At 49.3% G+C, this 24,239-nt stretch overlaps 6 protein-coding genes across 6 annotated transcripts; 5 read left to right on the top strand and 1 right to left on the bottom strand.

Annotated features, from left to right (window-relative positions):
- Positions 1 to 133: 133 nt before the first annotated feature.
- On the top strand, positions 134 to 1,321 carry ACET3X_003720 (uncharacterized protein; the record flags this gene model as incomplete). Its single annotated transcript, XM_069450093.1, has 1 exon — positions 134 to 1,321. The coding sequence occupies one exon, from the start codon at positions 134 to 136 to the stop codon at positions 1,319 to 1,321; it is 1,188 nt and encodes a 395-aa protein (XP_069307698.1).
- A 986-nt stretch (positions 1,322 to 2,307) lies between these two features.
- Positions 2,308 to 3,192, top strand: ACET3X_003719 (uncharacterized protein; the record flags this gene model as incomplete). Its single annotated transcript, XM_069450082.1, has 1 exon — positions 2,308 to 3,192. The coding sequence occupies one exon, from the start codon at positions 2,308 to 2,310 to the stop codon at positions 3,190 to 3,192; it is 885 nt and encodes a 294-aa protein (XP_069307697.1).
- A 1,395-nt stretch (positions 3,193 to 4,587) lies between these two features.
- ACET3X_003718 (uncharacterized protein) lies at positions 4,588 to 6,822 on the top strand (the record flags this gene model as incomplete). Its single annotated transcript, XM_069450071.1, has 3 exons — positions 4,588 to 5,330; positions 5,757 to 5,971; positions 6,029 to 6,822. The coding sequence occupies 3 exons, from the start codon at positions 4,588 to 4,590 to the stop codon at positions 6,820 to 6,822; spliced, it is 1,752 nt and encodes a 583-aa protein (XP_069307696.1).
- Positions 6,823 to 7,266: 444 nt separating this feature from the next.
- ACET3X_003717 (uncharacterized protein) lies at positions 7,267 to 8,387 on the bottom strand. The gene has a single exon (XM_069450060.1). The coding sequence runs from the start codon at positions 8,379 to 8,381 to the stop codon at positions 7,386 to 7,388; it is 996 nt and encodes a 331-aa protein (XP_069307695.1). The 5' UTR covers positions 8,382 to 8,387; the 3' UTR covers positions 7,267 to 7,385.
- Positions 8,388 to 15,184: 6,797 nt separating this feature from the next.
- ACET3X_003716 (uncharacterized protein) lies at positions 15,185 to 16,042 on the top strand (the record flags this gene model as incomplete). Its single annotated transcript, XM_069450049.1, has 1 exon — positions 15,185 to 16,042. The coding sequence occupies one exon, from the start codon at positions 15,185 to 15,187 to the stop codon at positions 16,040 to 16,042; it is 858 nt and encodes a 285-aa protein (XP_069307694.1).
- Positions 16,043 to 21,818: 5,776 nt separating this feature from the next.
- On the top strand, positions 21,819 to 22,804 carry ACET3X_003715 (uncharacterized protein; the record flags this gene model as incomplete). Its single annotated transcript, XM_069450038.1, has 2 exons — positions 21,819 to 21,936; positions 21,987 to 22,804. The coding sequence occupies 2 exons, from the start codon at positions 21,819 to 21,821 to the stop codon at positions 22,802 to 22,804; spliced, it is 936 nt and encodes a 311-aa protein (XP_069307693.1).
- Between the last annotated feature and the right edge of the window lie 1,435 nt (positions 22,805 to 24,239).

Below are 24,239 nucleotides of genomic sequence, written 5' to 3'. Positions count from 1 at the left end.
GTCTTCCTCCTATATATCCGAACTCTTCTGAGCCTCATTTCATACCTTATCCAGCTCACAGTCAAATATTCGGCCAACACCATATCCTAAACAACGTCGGTGCTCAATAACTTCTGGACACACTAAACCAACCATGTCGACCATCGTATCTATTAGCCGTCTTCCCTTGAAAACCGAGCCATACCTCATACTGCTCGGGTTTTGGGATACGTCCAAGGATGAAATTAAGGATGATATCAAGGACATCTACTCACCGCCTGGAGGAGGTGACTGCGCCCGGGTAGTCTTCAATACACACGGGATTGCGAAGAAATTCGTCGAACACTTTGACAACTCTAGCTTCGGCGTGACTGATCTGAGGGTTATCATCAGGTTACGTGACGAGCCAGAGGCTGAACTCGTCAAGGGTTTCCCGAATCGCTTGTCGGATTATCTCCGCGCCCGCGAAAACGGCACGCTGTCGCGAACCGTCGAGATCACGGGGCTCCCCAAAAGGCACACTTTGAGGAATCTTTCAAAGTTGATGCAGCCTATAAACGATCATGCCTATGGAATCGAGGAATCAAATTACGCTGAACTAGTCCGTATTCTAAAAGGTGAGCCACCCGTTCACCGTTACGTCGAGGGTATCGAAACCGTTCGCAGCAGATGTGCAGAACCGGGAGTTGCTCTCAGGCAGCTCTACACGCATAGTATGGCAATCAGTCTTGTGTATCTTCTCAATGGCACCTATTGGAGAGAGAAGATGGTGATAGCCCGGCGCGTCCCAGACGAACGGATGGAGAAAATAATCAGCAAAGAGGCAGCCGAGAAGGATGTGGTACTCTTCGTTGGGGGTATACGGATTGGCGCTACAGTCGCGGATGTTCGTGACATCTTCAAGGACGTTCACCTCTGCGATGTCACTCTGCCACCTGGCGACAGAAACTTCTGCTTCGTCGTCATTCGGAAATGGGATGCAAGTGCAGTTCTCGCGCGATTCGGGAACGGTCTGCAATGGCATGGTTACACCATCCGAGTGAGCGTATCGCATAGGGAGAACAGGAAGACGAAGTCCAGCTTAGGTGTGGTTGGCGAGCCGCCTGCTGCACTTCCGCAAGACACGACGGATCTGAAGCTGAACAATCTCCCGTATGATGTTGCGGAATCGGACGTCCGCACCTTCTTTGCAGGTTTCACGGTTACCAAGATCGTCCTCAAGCAGGGCTACGCTTTCGTTCGTATTGCGACTAGCGAGGTTGGGCGCGCGATGGAGTTGAGCGGGAAGACAGTTGGTGGCCGGAAGATCTCTGTCAAGGTCTCCCAAAGCCGCATGTGGTGAGCGCTTGCATTTCCGGTGGGACACAGCATCGAAGAGTCTGCAACTACGGTATGTTTTCGCATGGGGCTTGATATGATGTACGTAGATTTTCGTTTTCAGTGAATGCACAATAGATGATGCCACCAACCTGTTAATCCCTTTTCGCCTTTCCCTTTTCGGGTTATCCTGCCACACTAACACGTGACGAAAATTGGAGGATCATTCACTCTCGTCGAGTTCCAGATGGTCCCCACAACTTTCTACTACAAAACGTGGGCTCATCTTGGAGCTATCGCGCGGAATAGAGGTAGCGGCCGCGATATGCTTGAGAGAAGAGTATTTGGACTGGGTGAAAGCAGAAGCTCACTCGGGCACATGTGCGTAGTACTTAGGATGAAAACGATAGCTAGACTACCGTTGGAAGATTGATATAGATACATGGTCTGTCACACTGCTTCCGTAGATTCCATTTTGACAGAACCACCCTGTAAGGGGCAAAAGGCGTTGACAGGAGTAGATCGCAATTCTAGTATATATCCATACATAATGTTGTTCGAGCGAAGATTACAATACCGCCCATGGGCTCTCAGAAGGCGATAGATGTATCAGTGAATCGAGACAGTTTTTTCCTGCGTATAGGGAGTTTATACGTTATTTCATGACGCTGTAGCTAAGCATCTCGGATTTTCGGACGCGGTGATGGCAGTGATTCAAGGAATGTCAAGACTGAGGAGATAGTCATCAACGCTGACTGCGGCCAGTTGGAGGAAGTGCTAGTACTGGATGTACCCAGGTAAGTACTACGCCACTATCGCAGAGGGTCATTGCGCGTTAGTAGAGGTAGTGAATTTCTTTCATTGTCAGATATGTTTCACAGTCCGTGCTGGTGCAGCTCCAGGCAGAATTGAGCCTTCTCAATTCAAAGTCCGCTAGGTATTTCAATGCACGGTCAAACCACACCACAGCACAATCTCGAACTCTACTAACAGCAACTTCGAATATTAACCATGTCTGACTGGGATCCTTACAGTTTCTCCGCTTCCAGGAGTAGTGCCTACAAGGTACTCCTAACCGTAGCAGCCACTCTCACCATAATCCGCAAGAAGTTGCCTCCCGCCGCCCACAGGATCTACCGCGGATACTACGACGATATCATAAATGCAGAAGTTCGCGCGAGTGAGTCGGCTCTTGAAATGGCAACGTTCGTCGAGAACTTTCCGGCAATCTTGAGGTTTCACAACAGGGTGGCGGTGTTACAAAATCCAGAGATTGAGGGACAAAAGCCTGGCGAAGGACGGGTCAAGTTCCCAGTGGTTGGAAACGGTGTAGCAGCGGGAGATGACAACGAGGATGTGATTGAAGCAACCTTGACTCAACAGAAGCATAGAAACAAACCAAAGTGGGAGGCAGAGAGGGCAAAGAAAGGCAATATTGTGGCCGCACCAGAGGAAACATTGGCTACAGTACCGAACTTTGCTTTAGACAAGGATGCAGAGCCTGAGCCTGAGACGAGCGAAGAATCTGTAGCATTGGCTCATTCGCCGACTATCGCGACTACCGAAGCTGACGCGCCAGCGGTTACCCAGAGCCCTGCGACATCGCCAGCATCTCCGGCTAACCCTGAATCTGAAAGCCTTGGTATGAGCAGAAACGACAGCGAGGTGATTGAAGAACTTCCAGACGCGCCAGGACCAGTGGGCGACCAGAACTTCGCGACTTTGCCAGCATTTCCAACCACTACCGATACTGAAGATTCCGAAGAATATGAAAATGGCAACGGGCTGCAACTCGAGCCTCTCGAAGACATATGGGACGACTCGATCTGGCCGCATGGTGATTGGGCCCCTGGTTACGAAGTCATGGACACTATCTCTTGGGCGCAGCCAAGATGATCCTAGTGCGGGCGCACTGTATCGGCGGAGGAAGAGGAGGCTATGCTCGCCCGGTCGTCGTCCTGCCAAGATATCGCCCTGGCCCGATTATCGAATTTCCGTTTTTTTCCTTCCTCGATATCCCAGAGACAGTTGACCTGGATCTTGCCTCTACCTATACATTCCGACCGCCTGCAGAAGAAACGCGCGATCTTCGGATGTTCCCTGTAATCGATGAAGTGGAGGCAGTATATGCATGGCCACAGGAGGACTTGCTTAAAGTTGGCCCTGCATTCGTTGGCGCTTTTCCTGTGTAGGGTTAGACACGGACTAAAATGATGTGAGTGCATAGAATCAAGACCTGCCTCCAAGCTCGAATGTGTTCTCTCGTGAGATGTTGTGATACTGGAGCGTCGTTTACTGGGCGTTCTGGGCGGTCAGGACGATTGGTCTTTGAGGAGTTCCATTTGATGAGTGCGTCGAGGTCACCATGGATATGATCGGGAATGCCTTCTCCGTTAAGGAATAAACTGTCACGGGTTCGGTGCGCGATCCACATGTCTCTTGCTCGTTGCGCATCTGTTTCTGTCGACTTACGACCGCCTTTTCCCTTAAATACTGGCATTGTGGAGTTCCGAGATGAGCGAAGAATGGAATTGATAGAGAGTGATAGAGATGGTGATGGATGCTGGAAGTGAATGAACTCGTAGGCGGACAGCAAACCGGGTCTGTGCGATGGATTTCTTCGACCCTGAGTCTCATATCGAGCAACGTATACATTACCTCGACTGCATCGCAAAATTCGGTCATTGCGACCCAGAAGCAAGCATGGTGACGTGGACTGGACAGGAACGATGTTGAGAATCGACTCGTGCGCTTCTCGTCTGCGATTTCTCAATGAAGCCTGGGCGAGGGCGTCTAGGCGCGCTGTCCGCCATCTGTCACGCTTGACTTCCTGCATATTCCATTTGCAGCGTCCCTTTTCTTTGGAGCGTGATCTGTGCATGGCGGCCAAGGAGGCGAGTACCTTGGTAGTTACTGCGTCGCCTGGTATGGCTGACGTAATCTCAGTCTGGGACACAGGTACCCTTCGATGCGGTACATCGACCTGACTATCAACTGTGAGCCGCATCTTTATGGGGAAGAGGGCGTATGAGCAGAATAGTATTATTAGTCGCGGTCAGGGTCCTATCGCACATGCCGGCGGTCTAGGCGTTCCGCCTCGGTGCGCCTAGCTGAGTCTAAGAGCTCTTCAGCTGAGACTAAAGCCACAGTCGCCAGTTCGCGCATGTGGAGACTAGCTCGGTAATCGTTACGATGATATGTATGGGACCATGCCGCACTGCGATAAAAGGATGTTGTTACTACCACACACAAACTTCCAAGGTTCTTCCTACCCCGCTGCACCAAGAAACCATGACCACCGCATCGGCGAAACTTTCTCCGGGCTCCGGCACCAACGGTACCCCTAACCCATCAGCCGTCAAACCGCCATTCTTCGACGTCAACGGCAAGAAACCTATACATTATGGCGTGCTGCTCTTCCCCGGCTTCCAAGCGCTCGACGTCTTCGGTCCGCTTGATGTATTCAACTCGCTGTCCATGCTATACCACTTCCCCACGAGGTTGACTATGCTCGCCGCAGACAGCGAACCGGTAGAGACTTCGCATCAAAGAGCTGGAAATCAGATGTTCTCGCACCCCGAGACGAATGTTTCGCAGAGCCTGATGGTTGACCGCACGTTCCGCGAGCAGCTTGAGATCCAAGAGGCAGGTGCATATGCGGAGGCGCGGGGCGGCGCCATCGACGTTCTCATTGTGCCCGGTGGCGTTGGTACGCGCAATAACATGGAAGCCGAAATCGAGTTCGTGAAGCATATATACCCTAACCTGAAAGCGCTGTTATGCGTATGCACCGGAGCCACCATTTTAGCTCGCGCTGGTGTTCTGGATGGCCGACGTGCGACGACGAACAAGCGCGCTTACACCTGGGCGACGAGCACTGGACCGAACGTGAACTGGGTCGCAGAGGCACGATGGGTTGTCGATGGAAACATCGTGACGGGATCTGGTATCAGCGCGGGCATAGACGCGACATATGCCTTTGTGGGACTGAATTATGGTGAGACGATTGCGCAAGAGCTGGCTGATAGTGCGGAGTATGTCCGTTGGACTGATCCAGATCATGACCCGTTCGCGAAGAGATGGAATGCTGGCAATGTGTGAGGGACTTTGGTATCTTTATGAACTACGGCGCGATGAGAGCCGTAGCTTGACGGATCATTTTCAAGTCCATCTAAATTGCTGTCTTGTCGTTCTCACGGTACTCAAGTATATCTGTGTTGCCTAGATCGGCTATTTTACTTCCGTTTGCTATTGTCGCGATGCGGACGAGTGTTACTCCAATAGGTAATCGATCCTTATGTTCACGATGACCCTCTCTACCTTCCGACACATTTCTTTACCCTCAGATTGTTTCGGCTACAGGCCCCACTCTTCCATTTCTCAATCAGTCCACAGACACATCCGATGCAGCGAGGCCAGCAGCGAATACCGAGGCCGGATACGAAATTGAACAATTTCAGTCCGCTTCTCCTGATCATTCGAGCAGAGCTCGGCCCCGACTGGTGTTTCTACAAAGAATTTCTTGAATTTGCCGTAGCAGCGACCACGAACGGCGAGGATATTTCGACTTGGGTCCGCCACATCGAGCCGCTGGTACGACGGCCTTCCTTACTCATCGCGCATGAAGGCGTGCTTTTCCTATTGAGTGAGTTGGGCGTGACGCAGCGAAGCAAACGTGAGTAGCCCCAAGACACTGATTCACCTTCACTTTCTTACCACTGACAAACAACAGCTCCGCCTTCGACTAATATGGCTGCTCCGGCACTTTTTGTCAACAGTCGACCTTCTCTACCCACATCTCCCTCATCCAACATGCAGCACGACTTGAGGGGTGGCCATATGCCCATGGCTTCCTCGCAGTCTACTGTCAACACACGACCTCCACCATCAACACCTCCTCCAAACAACATGCAGCGCTCTTACGCCCGCAGTCAAGCGCCCATGGCGCCGTTCGGCTTCGATCCTCCCAAACCGCCTGCATTCGCCTCTACCAACATCTACAAGCCTCCTGCACCGCGCATGGCGTCTTTCAGCTACGACTATTCCAAAAAGTTCACGGAGCAGCCAGCTTCTGCCAACTTCTCGCTTCCCTCCGCCGCCAGTGTCGCCTTCTCGAGTGAGAAACATCACATCACAGTCGAGCCTTTTCGGACTGCGTATTCCAGTGGCTTCGCTCTCCACCAGGACCCTGCATTCAAGCAGGATATTCGGGAGTTCTTTGGCCATGCGTATCCTGTGGGTCAGCTGGAGAGAAATTGCTTTAGTCAGTACGATGTGCCGCCGGTTTACAAGGCTGCAGATGATGATCTTGCGGTCTGGAGGACAGATGGAGGAGCTGAAGACGCGGCGAAGAAGAGTGGCGGAAAAGGTTTTGTGAAGAACAAGTTGAAGAGTTTGGAAGATAAGGGCCGGGAGGATCTGCTGGAAAGTATGCGCCACAAGCTGTTCAAGGAGGATGCTCAAGATACTTCATTGACAGTTTGGCCGCACGCCAAACTTGGGCGTTCGGACGGATGGAGTGTATAAGTAGATGGACGACATACGATTGGTTATGGTGACGAGGATCTCCCCACGACGCCTCTTGAGAGATAGGGCATGGTATACTAAGCACGATGACTGATGATACCCCGTAGCATGTACAAGAGAACGGAATAATACTTCTTCAGCTATTGCACCGTCTAACATCAATGAAAAGCTTATACTGTTTCGCCACTAACTATTACATCCCTATGGCATTCTCACAGGTCTCTTATCTAGACAACTGTCGCAAGCAATGTTGTATATCGTGCAGCTATGGTGCGTGCTAGTGTCATCGGGCACGAATGTAATCAGATCTGATGCCAAAGTGCCATACGACTGGCCATGGGTGTATATGGGGTCTGGTTGGGACGTAGCCACATGCAAGCGATCGTAGTGGAGCGAGAGACAGGATCATGTTCGCTCTTGTAACTTCTATCATTGAAGAATTTGTGGTTGTGCATAAAGTAAGGTAATCGTGTTGATATGATCACAGAGCTAGTGCCGAGTAGCCATGCTTGTTGCAAGAAAATCTGACTGGCTATCATCACTGAGAGCAGTCCAGCACCCACTTACAGCTCCGACACAACCCTGCGTACGACTTGGTCGAGATCTTCCTCTTGCAGCCCAAGCACATTGTTCGCGAAACTTTCCTTTTCCTTCCAATCCGCAGCAACCACACCCCATACGGCAACAACTTCTTCTCTCGCTTCCCCATCGCCACTGAGCATCTTCGGTCTCGAAATATCCAACTCTTCTTGACTATCCTGATCGATCCTCTCAAACTTGTCACCTGTCGCCTTCTCCAACGCAGCAAGGACCTCTAGTTGCGTGACATGATGGCTGTGAATGTAAAGCAGTCGGTTCGCAGTCTCATCTGGCTTCTCTAAGATCTTGACGACGGCCTTTCCGATGAAGTCAAGGTTCGAGGCAGAGAACTTGATGTTGCCGCCGTCGAGAATATAGGCTTTGCGGGCTTTTACGTCGAACTTCAACAGTCCACAGGTCATTCCCCAGTCGAAGAAGTGACCTGTGACGAGACTTGTCCACGTAAGATTTCCCATGCCGCCTTCCCGCTCCTTGCCTTCCAACGTGAGGAGATAATCCCGGACGTCCTTCTTCCCTTTCATCAACGGCAGGACCTCATTTGTCTTGTCGTCCGCAGAGTCGCAGCTTCCAAACTCTGCTGGCATCACGCGCTTCACGCCGCCCTTGAATGCGGCGTCGATGAGCTTCTTCTGCGATTCGACATGGCTTCCGGCGATGGTGATGACTAGCGCGTCAATTTTGTGATCTCGCAGCGCCTTGGCGACCTCCTCAACATTCAAGTCATCGGGCACTGTGATGACTTTCGTCTTTGGGTAGACGGATTGGGATGTTTGGCGGTTGAGCACGAATATGTCGAATTCGGAGGATTTTAGCGCGTTGAGGACGGGAGCGCCAAGCGTGCCTGTACCGCCGATGAGGGCGACATTGGTAATGGCCATTGTATGCCGCGTCGTCGTGTTGGATTGGCGATAGGTTGTTGGGTGGGATGCAGTTCTAGGGATGTAGTCGAGTATGCTCATGCGTCGTGGGGAAGTGACCGTCGGCTACAAACGCTTCCGTTCGCCGACTCTAAGCGGTTAGTACGCGGACATGATAGAAGTCAGCGGGGCTTACTTATCGGACCGAATTGTTACCCGCATTACACTTCCACTGCATCGTGCCTAGTATGTGAAGCCACTTGGCACTAGGCGGAGTTCGGAGTTAAACGCGGATACGACAAAGTGAAGGGCTTCCGAATGACTTTTGTCTGGCTAGGTTGAAGACGGAGTTTTGTACCAAGGGATGGATTAGAGAACTATTTAGAGGTGCGATGATTCCTATGATTAATATCTGTAGATTCTTAAGAAAACAACAATTTGCCCTTTACTTTTTTCTTCAATTGCGGCAAGAACAACGTCTTCTCCACTCCCGTCCACGCACTCCGCCCTTATCCAGGATGAATACGCGCAACCTCTCTCGATGCAAACCCTTTCCACACCTCTTGCAACGCCTGGAAGCGCAATCATAAGAGTTCTATACGCTCCAGTCCTCTCCTACTTCAAAGACGTCTTCAACGGCAAGCGCGCCTACCGCTATCCAACGCCCCTAGTCCCCGGACCTAGTGCTGTTGGCCGCATCGCAGCTCTAAGTGCTGACTCCACCGCTCTTCAAGTAAATCAGCTCGTCTACGTCGATAGCCTCGTCCGCAGTCGTGATGACCCAGCTGATAAGTTTCTTCTGGGAATGATGCAGGGGATGACGACAGGCAGTGCGAAGCTGATGAAAGAAATGTGGCGCAATGGAACATATGCAGAGTATTGCTGTGTGCCCATGGAAAATGTATACACGCTCAATGAAGAGAGGTTGGTGGGTGAGCTTGGATATAAAGAACAAGAGTTCGCAGGGTTGGACCGGTACCCGGTTCCGTATGGGGGACTACGAGATATTGAACTAAGTGTGGGCGAGACGATTGTGATCACGCCAGCGACAGGAGCATTTGGTAGTGGCGCAATCGCTGTCGCGCTGGCTATGGGTGCAGGCAAGGTAATTGCTACGGGTCGGAACCAAGTTACACTAGCCAGTCTTGCTGCACACTTTGGGTCTCGCGTGACCACCGTGGCCATGACAGACAACGTCGATGAAGACTTCGCGGCAATCACATTGGCAGCCGGTGGACTCGTTGACGCGGCTTTGGAGATTTCACCCCCAGCAGCAGCGGGGTCTTCGCACATTGTGTCTACAATCCGGTCTCTTCGGCATAGCGGCCGCATCAGTCTCATGGGTGGGATTCAGGAGAATTATCCTATCCCACTATGCAAGCTGATGTCCAGAGATCTCAAACTCAGGGGAAAGTTTATGTACTCGCGTGCCGATGTACAGAGTCTGATTCGGTTGATTGAAACAGTTCAATTGGAGATTGGGGAGGGAAACGGTGTAACAATTGCAGAGGCATTTGCATTGAAGGACTGGAAAGCGGCATTTGACTGCGCAGAGAGAGAAGCTTCGGGATGGAATAAGGGGGTCTTGTTGAGATGTTAGAGTTAGATCTTAAACAAAGCTTGTAAATAATGGCCTACTGAGATTCTACCTAGGTAGAACATGATACATGGCAAGCATACTAGCAACCGCTGCGCTCAGGTCAACGCCTTAGTAACATGTTCGTGAGTTAAATCCGTGCGCATGTATGAGTTCCTCCACGCCTTGTTAAAGGGAAAACTTTTTCGGCCAACCCCAAAAGATCAGATGGAAGCAATTCACCACGTAAATATCCTCATCAGTCAACACTTTTATATATTATTGCCTAATTAGGCGATATTGAGGTAGTGAATTACTTCCATCTGATCTTTTAGGGTGGTCGCTTTGAGTAATATTAAGTAATCTTTTTAGGGGATATCCTAGAGACTCTGGGCGGTGAACTGCTTCCATCTGATCTCTTTAGGGGCTGATCTTTTGAAGATTTGGGCGGTGAATTGCTTTAATCTCATCTGATCTTTTGGGGTTGGCCGAATAGCATTTGGGGTTGGCTGGAAAAGTTTTCCCTTGTTAAACAATGACGGAGCAATAGTATATCTGGAGATTGACTAGGGTAATGCTGCGCAGGTACAGGCTGCTGTAGTGAAAGCGCTGGAAGGCATAAGCGGTTAATCTTTAGGTGATGCTCACATTGCGCAGCCGTCTATGGGGATGCTCATATGTTCATGTATCGTTTCCTGTCTCACGTCTACGACAAAGAGATTGCAGGCGGTCTTTAGAATGGCTCCATCAAGAATCATTCATCCTGAAAACGAGCAGTAGTATGACTAGAAAACTACAAACATACTTCCATACACAAGTACCAGCCTATATGGACCTCGGCCTCAATACCCATGGTACAGGCACTATGCTTGCCATGCAGTTCGGGTGAATTCTTCAATATCGTACATCATTTCTTTTGGTCTCTCTAATGCTGCAAAATGGCCGCCCTTGTCATGCTTCCGATGAAAGACAAGATTCCCATACTTTGCAACAGCACTCTTGAAGCCAGGTGATATCTCGGCTGTGAACCAAGAAAACCCCAAAGGTTTGCTGATGTATGGAAATCCAGGTAGAGGCTTACCAGACTTGTTATAAGCCTGGTATGGGTAGATGAATCGTGGGAAACTGTTCGAAAACCAGTAGAGTGAGATATTGGTAAGGATTTCGTCAAGAGATGGACTCTCGTCAGACCATTCAAGAAACTTCTCACTAATCCTTGATCAGCTATTAGTGAATAGTTGGTTAGTGGAAAAGAAGCTTAAGTTCAGCTTACCATGCCAAGAGGGAGAGCGGATTGGAGTTGACGACAAAGCCAATTGTTGCTGGACGAGTGCTATGTTCTACAGCATAGCCGTTGCCGTTGCGAGTCCATGATATCATGTTCTCAACATATACTTTTTCAGACACTGAAAACTTCTCTTCGTTTGATCCCTCTTCAGGAGGAGCGAGCGAGGGGATTATGTTTACTGTAGAGATTGCTTAGTTGTAGTTAATTTACCTCAAAAATTGCTAAAATACTTACGATGTAACCCTACACATTCTTGGTAGGTGACTGCTATAGTTGTTGCAAGAAAACTGCCTACATCTCCACTATGCGCGATGTATTTGTGGAATCCTAATTCTAGCATCAAGGTGTGCAGAACTCAAGCAGAATTAGGAATGCTCCATTCCTTATTAAGAGGTCCTCCACCACTAAGTATGTATCCCAGGACAGATAGAACAATTAAATGATATTCAAATAATAAACGTGCTAGTAAAAGACGCAAGCACAACACTATTAAAAGACACTATAATAAATCGCGGTAAAGGTGTGTTTCCTAAATACCTATTTTTACTATATATAGCTATATATAGTTTAATAATAGATAGGTTAAAACTAAAGCCCTAAATTTTAAGTAGTTCTAGATAGTCGCGGCGACATTAGGGAGAAGAGGAGTTAAAGTAGAAGAGGAGTTTTTTAGTTAATAACTATAGTTTATAGCTCGCCTCTAGGCTTATAACTATAGTACTTAAGGCTGCAGAAATATTTAAGTAACTACTAGCTCTTTAAATTTCTATTTCTTAACTTCTACTTTAATACTCTATCCTAAAGCTTACTACTAAAGAGAAATACCTTCTTTAACACTATACGCCTTATAACGTATAATTGTGTTATAGGCGTTAAATAGCTATTCCTAGAGTTATAGATAGTACTTAACATTAATACTAACGTAGACGTAAAGCACTACTATACTAAGGATTAAATTAGCTTAAACTATAATAATCTTAAGCCTTATAGTATCTTAAGCCCCTTCTAAGATACCTACCTCTCCTCTCTTAACTTATTAGATAATACTACTAAGGACTAATATAAAATTCTCTTCTATATAGATAGCCTATTTACTATAACTCTTATCTACCTAGGTAGCGTTACTTTACTAGCTAGTACTAGGATAAATATAGAAGTAAGGTTATCTATTACTATAAAGTAGAATATTTATATTAAGAAGCTAAGTAATATAATAGTAGCTATAGGTAAACTTATAATAGAGTAAGAAGCGTATATTAAGATAGTTATAAGTAGGGACTATAATAGATAGCTAAAGTAGGTCCTTAGCTAGCTTATCTCTATCTTATAATTATATTAAGTAGGTATAGCTAATAATTACGTACACGGGGCGGGTATTAATAGGGTAGTAGATAATTAATTTAATAATAATAATGATAATGCGGGAGGCTTAGGATACAGCGTAATAGGACCTATTAGGTACGTAGTAGCTGCGGAGGAGTTTAGGCGATAGTACCACTAATATATAGGCTTTGTAGCCGCTTAAAGGGAATTGTAATTATAATTATAATTATAATTATAACTATAACTATAAATATAATTATAATAGTGGCGGTGCTTACGCTCTTAAAATATAATTACTATAATATAATAAAGCTTCTTAATCTCTAGGTAGTATTAGCAGTGATCGTGATAGTGGGGATGTTGAGGCGGTGCAGCTAGGCGTGATATAGGGGATAGACGGAGAGGTGTTATAGGTAAAAAGAGACTTCTAAATACGCTAGGATAGTTTAGGCTTAGTTTTAAAATTTCTTGGCAACGTAATATGAGATGACACTGTAGGCCCTATCCCTAAGGCCCGGGGGGGACAATTAAATGATATAGCAGATCTCTTACCAGATATTTGTCTCTCAAAAGACTGACTATAGGAAGAAACTCGATGAATCTGCCTAGCCATCCGTGAAGCAGTGTGATTAGAATGGCATCCTTGTTTTCAGGAAAAATGGCCACGAAGTGAATAGTGATGCCTTCAACCTCCGCGGTATAGTTGGGGAATGAGTTAATGTATTGTTCTTGAGTTCGCCAGTTATAGTTGTGAAGCCAATAGTCTTTTGCCTTGGTGATCCATTCGTGCGTGATACTAAAGTTGTGCATGTTCTGTTGAGATGACTCAAACGTTAGAGGACCAATACGGGACAGTTCTAGTAGCTGCATTAACTCGACATGTTCGTTGTTGGGAATGTTTAGTTTGAACGGCGTAATGGAGTCAGGAGGTGTGTTAGTCATGGTGCAACAATTGGTGAAGGATGCGTTGGAAACATGATGTGAACATGCTTGAAAATATATATACTCATGTGTCAACCGAAGCCACATAAGCTGATGAAATGGAGATCAGCTACAATCCCCAGCGGAAGCCTGCGAAAAACCTACCTAGGTAAGAAGACCAACGCGCGTCTCATTACTCAGGGACGGGCGTTACAATAACTGTGCGCGACTACTATTCACATGTCATAAGTCATCCAACAGTATGTCCCCACAAAACACAGACTGGAGTTATCCATGCAGAGGTGTCAACCATGCCAAGAGCAACACATGGGGCCAGCTTACAGATCTAGGCAACAGGGTGGCCAATCGATAGTACTTCACCCGTTTAATATTGTTGACGACTGCGGCAATGGACGAGAAGCAACGGTGAAGTTGAAACAGAGTGACCCTGGCGAATAGAGTCCTCTTCGCATGAACAGCTGCGAGGATACCCCTGTGGAGCGCCCTCGCGCTCGGCATGCAGAGCGCTTACGAAACTCTCTTGATTTCAAGATCTGTAGATGAAAGTTTCCGTTTACTAAAACCAGTTACATATGGGCCAAAGTTGCGTTTAACTGGCTTCACTAATTTTGCGCAGCTCTGCAGAGTGCTGATATCCTCAGGCTAGTGTGCGAGCTAACACTAAACTGGGTTGCAATTCCAGTCTATGCGAATGAACCCCTAGGTTTCGGCGACTCTACTATTTCAATCGTGGTTTGGTGTTGCGCGATTGTCAAGTGTAGCTGATCGTTCATATCGAAACCCATATGTTCCATACGCAAGAAGGCTGTCATCAAGAGACGTACCGCACATCAGAGAATTGATCGTTCATACTTAGGTATCGTTCACTGTCCGTGCACGGTAGATGCAACAAACATGACCGAAGACGACTTAGCGTCGGGCGGATTTAAACATGTCAGCTGCCTGCAGTTTACCACAAAACCATCCGCCGATCACATTCCATATGACGACAAGCTTAGGTTTACCGTGTTTCTGCAGTCTGTGCACGTCATCACTGAATGCGCCGTATGCGTCACGAAGATGAGCTCAGAACTCAACGGGCGGAGTGTAAGCGTCACAGAGTTGACTCCTGAGATACATCAGCGATACTTCGTACTATTGACTGAGAATATCGAGCACTCCAACTTCGAGCCGGAGCATGTACACGATATGGATAAGACGGGCTTCGCAACAGGAGTGCTCAACAGGCGCACTAAAGGGTGTTTAGCCAGGCTTTAGTAGGGCCAACCGTTCCCCAAAGCTCAAACCCAATGATTATCGCGACGTAGTAGCCCTCCCTGAAGACCAAAAAAGCGACTTTACACTCTCGTGGCTTTAGTAGGGGCAAAGAAGAGTCGCCAGCCGTTTGCTAACAAGCTAGGTATACTAAGGAGCTTACTGATTGTTAGGCCACCTGCACTGTATAACTCTTAGACACCATTGCCTAGCGGAAGAAGTGCGGCCTGGACATTCAACACTCAATTGGGGACAAGGTTGATAGCGGCCCTGGCGTTTTCTAGGAGGTCGCCGGAGGGTCACCTGACTCGCCGTTCGGGAGCTATTTTCCGGCCCGTCTTGGTTCTCGGAGAAAAGTGCTAACGCCGGATCTCCTTTGATCCGTTTCGCAAGTTCTCCCTTCAACATCACCGCATCGACACAAAAATCCCATTTTGCAAGCTACCTACCGTCATCCCCACACTGTCAGCAACTCACATGCAAAGTACCCACTCTCCTCCGCTTTTCTCATCAATCCTCAACATGACTTCTACGCGAGCGTTAGTTGTCGGCGGCACCGCTGGCATCGGGTACGCCATAGCTATCCGCCTCGCAGCCGAGTCGGCGTCCTCCCGCATCATCGTTAGTGGCAGGAACAAGCCCAAAGATATCCCGCACACGAACATAGAGTTCAGTGCCCTAGATGCGTCGTCCATGCGCTCTATCAAGAAGTACACAGACTCCTTTAAGTCGACACAGCCCCAAAGCCTCGACCTCCTCATCCTTTCCCAGGGCATTGGCACCCTGGCCGGACGGACCGAGACGGCTGAGGGCATCGACGTTAAGATGGCGCTGCACTTCTACGGTAGGCAGCTACTGATCCGCGAGCTCTTACCTATCCTGAAACAGGATGCCCGGGTCGTCATTGTCCTCGACGGCAAAACCGGGAGCGCCCCTTCGCAGCTCGACTGGACAGATCTGGACCTGAAGAAAAACTACGGCATTGCCAACGCCGCGAAATATTGCGTCACCATGACTGACGCGATGGTCCAAGCATTCGCGGCGCAGCAAGCCGCCGAAGGCTCGAGCAGCCGGCATTTTATTCATGCCTATCCTGGCATAGTCAACACCAGCATCTCTGCAAAGATGCCCTGGATCGTCCGTCCCATAGTTAAGGGCCTTTTGAGCGTGTTTGGGGTCCAACCGGACGTCTGTGCCGAACACATGCTGACAGGGACGCGGACTGTCACGATCGAAGGAGAGAAAGGTGGCCGCTTCTGGAGCTGCCTCGATGACAGGGGCCGCCTGGTGTCTGACAAGCCAGACTGGAGCGCAGACCAGATTAAAGGGATTGAGAATCACACTTGGACAATCATTGAAGAAGCTCTTAAGAAGCCTTGAACTGTAGTTGTTTGGTTTGGGGGGGTGCATGCCAATGGAAAATTATCCTCTACCAACAAGCGCGTGTTTAGGCCCCCCTATGAACTCTTGGGTATTGTGTACGGTGGTAAATGGGTCTCCACATCGGGATCTTAAAATCTGCAATATCATCATAAGTTCTAACCTCGTCTAGACAATTAATTGTTAGTTTTGTGGCCTAAATCTAGATCTATATTTTATATGTAGAACGTATCTAGCTAGCTACTTTAGCTAGCTAGATATCTTGGATCGGAGCTAAATGTGGAGACCCAACTCTTAGCAATGTGGGTTGGCTAATAACGTTTTGTTTATTAGACTTAGAGGAAGACTTTCTATGCATAAAATAAAGGTCTAAGTTAAAGCTAGAAGGTAGGTTATTAATCGCCTGAATCGTGTTAGAACTCATAGAGATATTGCGGATTTGAGTTCCCGATGAGGAGACCCATTTACCAGCGTAGTATTGTGCATTTGACATCTCTTGTACTAAATAGAAAGTTTAAGGTATTTCGCAAGACTATGACCGTCAGTGTTTCCAAAAGTACAGACGCGTTTTCATACGTTACTCTCGATGACGTCATGACATGTCCCCCACTACCTTCAACACCTGCTCCCATTCTCTTGCACCGTTAACGCATGTCATTTGTCCTTCGCACACCATATCTCAATAAGCCGGTCTCATACTGCCATTTCATATAGGGCCGATGACTGATTGGTCCACTCGGCAGGCAAAGATGTGTCGACTGCGCCGCATCCCACCTTGAATGTGCGAGTGCGGGGTGATTGACTGCGAGTGCAACAGGATACGGCCGCTGCGTTCTTACAAAACTCCGCATCATCACTCAAACATCTTTCACTTTGCCTGTTCTTCGACTAGCGCTGGGAAGTGTGTTGCTGGTTTCCCTTCCCATTACTCGTTGTGAACGTCTCATCCCCGAGATGCCCGATCTCGAAGGACTCAACCCCCTGTCATCCTCTGTTTCAGTACCTGCAGTTCCCACAATCAAAGAACATGAAGCGGCTTACCAGTACCAACCAATCGTTGCAGATGAAGAGCTGCGTGTGCTTCTCCTGGAACCAGGCATGTTTGGAGAACCATTAGTCGGCCGTCTCTTGGCGCGAAAGATCGGAGACATAAATGAGTCTCATCGAGACGTTCATTGGGTTCCACGCGGCGACGGCAATGAATGGGGTTGCGTATCATATTGCTGGGGACCACAGAAAGAGTACACATACTTCAGCTGCGATGGACATTTCCTTCGCGTCACAATCCTGGTGGAGGAGATGTTGAGGCATCTACGAGAGCCATTTATGCCACGATATCTTTGGATAGATGCCAGTATGTAAGATTGTACCTAGGCTAGGTGTTGACTAACTGTTATCTAGTATGCATCAATCAAGCGGACAATGCAGAAAAGGGCTTACAAGTGCGTTCAATGGGAAGGATATATACGATTGCCAGCGGCGTCGTAGTCTGGCTTGGCCCAGCGACAGATCAAGATCGAATAGATGATTTGCTTCCCATATTCGATGATCCAGATATAGAAAGATATTTCATCGCTGGCGTACGAACCAGACCGATCGCTTTAGTCTCTTTTAGATTTCCATCTCTGGACGCCTTTTTCTCAAGGGGGTGGTTTAGAAGACGGTGGATACTACAGGAGGTGGTCCTTAGCCGCGAATTGAACATACGATGCGGGTGTCACGAGTTCACGTGGCGATCGTTGGTACACAGCGCGAGACTTCGTTTGGACTACGAAGACAATTTCCTCTGGACTGCTGGCACCCAGGAAGCCGCAAGACAAGTCATTATGCTGGACTCGCAAAGGATCAGCCCGTCATTTGCTCAGAGACGTGCTCATTTATCCAACAACCAGAGGGAATGGATCTACTCGCGCATACTTCTGCTACTGAAGAAGTTCCACACTGCCCAATGTTCAGACGAACAGGATCGACTGTACTCACTCTATGGCATTTTACCCAAATCTTACGAACATTGTCCCATCAACTATGAAGTGCACTTCTTGCGTGCGTATACCGATTTCGCTCATGCGGCTACCATGGCTAGCTGTGGTCATTCGGTCCTGCATGATGCGATTTCCTTTGAAAGTCTTTCGCAGCAGGATGAAAGGTGGCCGTCATGGTTACCAAGCTGGAACAACATGAACAAGATGCCTCATCTGGCGGATTGTACTCGTCTGTCTGTGAAAGATCAAGAAAGGTGTCTCACGAAGAGTTCATTGACGAGGTCCAAACGCTGGGATTACAGCGGTCAATTCACGACATGTAATACTGGAGATATGAGAGGAGTATCCCTGTCCGGGAAGGTCTATCCTATTGGAGAAACCCAAACAAGTCGGGGCTGTAGCACTGCGATGCAGTTCTTCATGGATGGGTTATCGCGATGGCCTGTCGCTGGGCCCTCTCATGATTCTCTAGCCTCAGCGAGTCTGGCGTTATCAGTTTCGATGTACAACGCCCAATTTTTGTGTGTCAAAGGCGAGGATGAGGTCAAGAAGTTCTCCACGGCACTTTTACCTTCAAGCCAGGAATCCATACACGAAAAGGTTCGATATGAACGGCAAGTGGATCTCATACATCGCACCGTGGATATAGAGATGCGCAAGCGGTTACCAAATGCAATGATAGCGGCAGCCGATTTCGACAGCGCTCGTCTTTTGCAGGAAGCCAACCAATTGCTGGAGGGTCAATATGCGTTCCGTCTCGATACCAACGAGGGACTCACATTCGGCATTGCTTTTGCGCGTGTAGAGCCTGGCGACTTGGTGTTCCGTAGACCAACGACTTCGGCTCCAGGATATAATGTGGAACCCGTGTGTGCATTGGTCATTCGGCCATATCGATCTTCTAGCTCGACACGTCAAGATCTTTTTCGCCTCGTAGGTGTTTGTGTGGACTCGCATGCACTCATGCATGGCTCGGAACCAAAGTACGAAGAGCGCAATATAGTTCTAGTGTAGAGACTGACATGAGGCTGGTTCGCGATGTACGCCTTTCGTAGGGTGGTGTGGAGCGAAAGGGCGGCTTGTGGAAGTCAAACAGTTCTCTCAAGCTCTAAGTCAGATTTTGGCCATTCTATCAATTTTGTCAGCAGATACCGACCTACTGTCTCGCATGCACAGTGTCTGTATAGTTCTAATGCGAACCGAAGAAGTACGCCTTGCAGGAGTAAGCATGTGCACAGCCCCGTCACAGCCCACCTCAACATACAGGTGCGGGGTACGGAAGGTTGACTGAGGCACCTCAACCACTTCATTGCAGCCTAATCGTCACTCCTTCCTTGATACATGATCGATCCACAGCAGCGTACTCACTTCAACCGCGCGCCCTCAGCCTGCATAATCCGATAGCCTTAGAGTGACGTCATCGTTTCACGAAACAACGCACAATTCGGCACCTGCAGACTTCACTTCAGTGCAAGCATCCAACAGATCAATATGGAAGACCACGAAATATACGAATACCAAGCGATAGACGCCAAAGACCAGATACGTGTTCTGCACCTAGAGCCAGGTGCGTTCACTGAGCCTCTGATCGGGAACCTTTTGGTGCGGAAGCTCGGGGACGATGACGAGAACCCACCCGCCTACAACTGTGTGTCATATGCCTGGGGACCTCAGCAAGACTTCACGTCTTTCACGTGCGATGGCAAAAGCCTTCGGATTACCTTGGTCGTCGATGAGATGCTGCGATACTTGCGGAAGCCTGAGGAAGCACGTCATTTATGGATAGACGCTAGTACGTGCCGATGTATGCTTGTATGAACGAGAGGCTCTAATTAGAGCATAGTATGCATCAATCAAGCCCACAATGCGGAGAAGAGTCAGCAAGTACGTTTGATGGGCAGAGTCTATTCCTCGGCTCTCAAAGTGCATGTTTGGCTAGGTCCGGCTGCAGACGAAGATGCGCTTGCTGTCGATGAACTCTTCGAGCCAGGCGGCTGGGGTGAAGACAAGCGAGAAATTTTAGCAAAGAGACACTGCCATACTTTCCCAGACAGCTTATCGCCGGCTTTCTTGTCCTTGGAACACTTTGTTTCTAGAAGTTGGTTCACAAGACGATGGGTATTACAAGAGATATACCTTGGCCGTGACGTGCTCGTCCATTGCGGAGACCGTGAAACCCTATGGGAAACTTTGATGAGGAGCATGATGGCACTACATCGGATTTATCGTGAAACGCAGGTCGATCACAGTGTCCATGATCAAGTTATCGCTCTATGTGGGCAACTCTTCAGTATCCTGATGATGGAATATCTCAACAGGAATCTCACAGGCAACTCTCATGCGCAATCTGTTGAGGCGTCCTACCAGAACATACTAGACCTTCTCAGGATATACCACAAAGCCGCCTGTTTGGGTGAACGCGATCGTTTGTACTCACTGTATGGCCTGATATCAGCTGATGAAATATTCGACAAGGAAAAGAGGGGGCCATTGCAGTATTGCCCTGTCGATTACAGTGTAGACTTCTCACACGTCTATACGTCTTTCGCCAGCGGTGCTATGGAAGTCGGCAGGTTTCGATGTATTATGGAGCACACAGTTCGATTTGGAAGCCTCGCTGTTCAAAATGGAAGCTGGCCTTCATGGGTACCAGCCTGGAACCTTACTGGAAAGATAAAGCCTGAAATTCATGTCCTCACGATTCAGCGTCCCTCGCAATGCCGACATGACATCTGGTCATCAAATCCACTGTCCGAATCCATCAAAAACGATCTATGGGACAACAATACAATGCGTCCTGTGTGTTCGCACACGATGAGAGCACTTCGACTGCACGGCTGTATCCATCACATCTACCATACTCAGTCCAGAACTATACTCTTGAATGTAGTATCTTACCTCAAAACTTTTGCAATAGATCAGCACGCCGGGTCAAAGTCCATGGTAGTATGGTTTGTGGCCTTTGCCGTGCGCTGGGTCCCGGACGTGCTCTTTCGTCCACCGTTCGATTTACGAGGAGTCTGTGGTAGGGACATGCGTGGCTTACTTGGATGGCATGACAGAGATATCGCTTGGTGCACTCTTACACAACAGTTCATGGGACTACAAACGAATCATCAGCCAGAAGAGCGACTTCCGATTGACACGGAAAAGTTCGCTGCTGAAGCCACGAGAATATTGGAAAGACTGGAAGGGTTTTGCTACGAAGTGGAGGGATCGACTACGTTCGGTATCGCCTTCGCGCATGTGGAACCTGGCGATTTCGTATTCCGCACGCCGGATGCGGCCAAAGTAAAATATGCGCAAACCGGTGCCTCTTCGCCTTCGGCTTTTGGATTGATCATACGGCCGTATCACTCCCAGAGTGACGCTGGTCCTGCTACCTTTCGCCTTATGGGTACGTGTATCGATTACTACCCTGACGTGAAGGATCCGGAAATTGTCGAAGTCGTTTTGGTATAGGAGGCGTTGACATATAACGTCATATTGCGGATCGGTTCGATACGTTGTGATAAACAGAAACGACGGTACTGGGGCATACAATTTGTGTGGAATCTGGCGATCTTGCGATGGGAAGACGAGCGTCACGCCATCTTACGATCGAACACACCACCACAGCGCACGAGCCACCTGCCTGAGTAAGACGCCTCGTGTACACTGGACGCGACAATGATATATGGTCTAGCAACCGAATATGGTACTCAGTATCACCACAGCTCAGAAATCATCTCAAGAACTTCGACAAGCACTGTTCATTAGAAAAGCGCAATCTGCGTTCGAGATACACGACCAAGATGCCCAACATGACACCCCTCAACCGCCGACCAATGCAGCACATTGACCGACGCGATCTCTACATCAATCTGGAAGCCCGGATACAATACCTGCACTCGTTCCTCGACTTCAGCTCACGTACGTTCGACGAACGTTTCTCATGCCCACCTTTGACTAACGCAACGCAGGCGACATCGATGCCCTCACAACAGGCGCCAAGTACATCAAAGCGCTCATCCCCGCCGTCGTCAACATCGTCTACAAAAAGCTTCTGCAGTACGACATAACCGCACGCGCCTTCGAGACAAGATCGACGTCGTACGAAGGGCCGGTGGATCCCAATTTGAGCGAGACCTCACCCCAGATCCTGTACCGCAAGATGTTTCTGCGGGGCTACCTCACAAAGCTGTGCAGCGACCCGTCCAAGATGGAGTTTTGGGAGTATCTCGACAAAGTCGGTATGATGCACGTTGGCCAAGGACGAGCACATCCCTTGCATGTTGAGTACGTGCACATCGGGGTTACGCTCTCATTCGTGCAGGACATCATCACCGAAGCGGTACTTTCACATCCTAGGCTCAAGATGGACAAGAAAATCGCGTTAGTCAGGGCGCTGTCCAAGGTCATCTGGATTCAAAACGACCTCTTTGCCAAGTGGTACGTTCGTGATGGCGACGAGTTTGCAGAGGAGCGGTTAGTACCGGAAGTTGAGCCTGAGGGTTTCTTGCATGGAAAGAAGGTGCTGCGCGACAGCAGCGAGAGCGAGAGCGAGATTGAAGATGCAGCGCTGGCAGCGGGTACTTGTCCGTTCAAGAATCTGGCCATGACGCCGGGTCGCGAAGGCGAAGATGCGCTGAGAAACGCAATCAAGAACATGAGTCGAGGGGAAGAACATGCCAGCAACGGCGATGTGGTGAGCGCCGCAGATGCGCCGGCATCGACATCGCCAGGTGTGGGTGCTTTCGCTCAGAGTGCAATACCACGAGCTGTGGGTAGCAGCGCGTGATTTGCGGAATTTAGCATTGCGATAGGCGTATTTTTCTTTACTTTTCGTTTCTTGAATCTGGCGTACTCAATGGTTGGAGGGGGTTTGGGTCATGGAGGGGACATCTGGATTCGGAGTGGGCATCGGAGCGGTGGGCCCACGTGCCGACGCAACGCGCATCGAAAGCACGGGCGAAGCCGGAGACGGAAGAGGGCCCGGGACCGCGACCAGCTTGGCCCTCAACGCAATTCCATCAGCATATCTCATAAGAGTCACACTGCCAGACAAGTTGCCTCCATCAAGTGCTCGTGACTTGCCACCACTTTTACAGAACATTCTCGTCTTGTTGTGTTACATTAGAAATCAAGCTGCCAAGCGTTGACAGCAAGTCACATGACGTCTTCGGTCGCGAGAGGACGATGCATAGAAGCCGATCGCCATCGTGGTGTTGAGAATGTTTCAGCTGGGGGGGTGCACTCTCTCAGCGTCTTAGTGGACCGGCTGCCGGTCGCCAGTGTGTGGAGGGCAGCACTAAGGCCCGGCTGGGCTGGGACGCCGGAGGCACTTTGTGGCGCTGGCTTGGCTTGCATGCGCGTCCACACTTGGAAGCATAATTGACCTTGGGCCTCCTGGGGCTAGGACGAGTACCTTGTTCCACACAGCGAGAGTGAGGTGTAAACTTCACCGGATGCTGATCGAGGCCTGGGACGTGTGGACGAAGCGACACGCGCAGGCCATCGGAGAGTAAATAGTGTTTCCCTGGTATCGTTCCATGATCCGACGCTTCCGCCTCGCCTTGAATTGCCGGTCCATGCGCGTACGATGACAAAAAATGTTATCGTGGGCACATCTGACTGATAGATCGTCTCGTAGTGCCCTCCCAGTGCTTACCACGTTGCGAATCCCCCGCGGACAGCCCTAAGCCGGCAAGCCGAATGACATAACGACTGAGACAAGACTTGAGTCGTTGAACGTTTGCTGGCAGCGAGTTGGCGGACGCGCCCCTTGGCTAGGACTTAGCGAAGGGCCCCATAATGATGTAAATTGCGCGAAAAGCAAACCTTACGCGCTGAGTCGGGAGCGACATGCTGCAGTGGGACGAGTGAGGGTCGTCGGAGGGGGGAGGACTGCGACAAGTTGGCCAGCTGTTATTTTTCGCATGTGAATTGCTTTGTTGACGACTTTTGTCTGAGACGCAAGGGCACACATCACCAATTCCGGCAAGGAGGTGGCTCGACCAGGATACCCCCGCTAGCGCCGCTTAGCTTAGCCCGTACTTGTGGAAATGCGCTGGATGACTGCTCCCCCCCGAACTTCGTCGTCGCTGCTGCCCTTCATCACAACATCATCGCCATCTGGCACACAATCCCCAGCCTCCTCCCCCACCACGCCTCTACACGGCCATCTGTAGCCCTGCACACCTGTAATACACCCCTCTGTCCTGTATTCGCGAATT

The sequence above is a fragment of the Alternaria dauci genome, chromosome 3, assembly GCF_042100115.1.
Source record: "Alternaria dauci strain A2016 chromosome 3, whole genome shotgun sequence".
In the NCBI taxonomy this organism is placed as follows: domain Eukaryota; kingdom Fungi; phylum Ascomycota; class Dothideomycetes; order Pleosporales; family Pleosporaceae; genus Alternaria; species Alternaria dauci.
The sequence above is the reverse complement of the archived record's forward strand: the minus strand, read 5'-3'. Positions and strand labels throughout refer to the sequence as shown.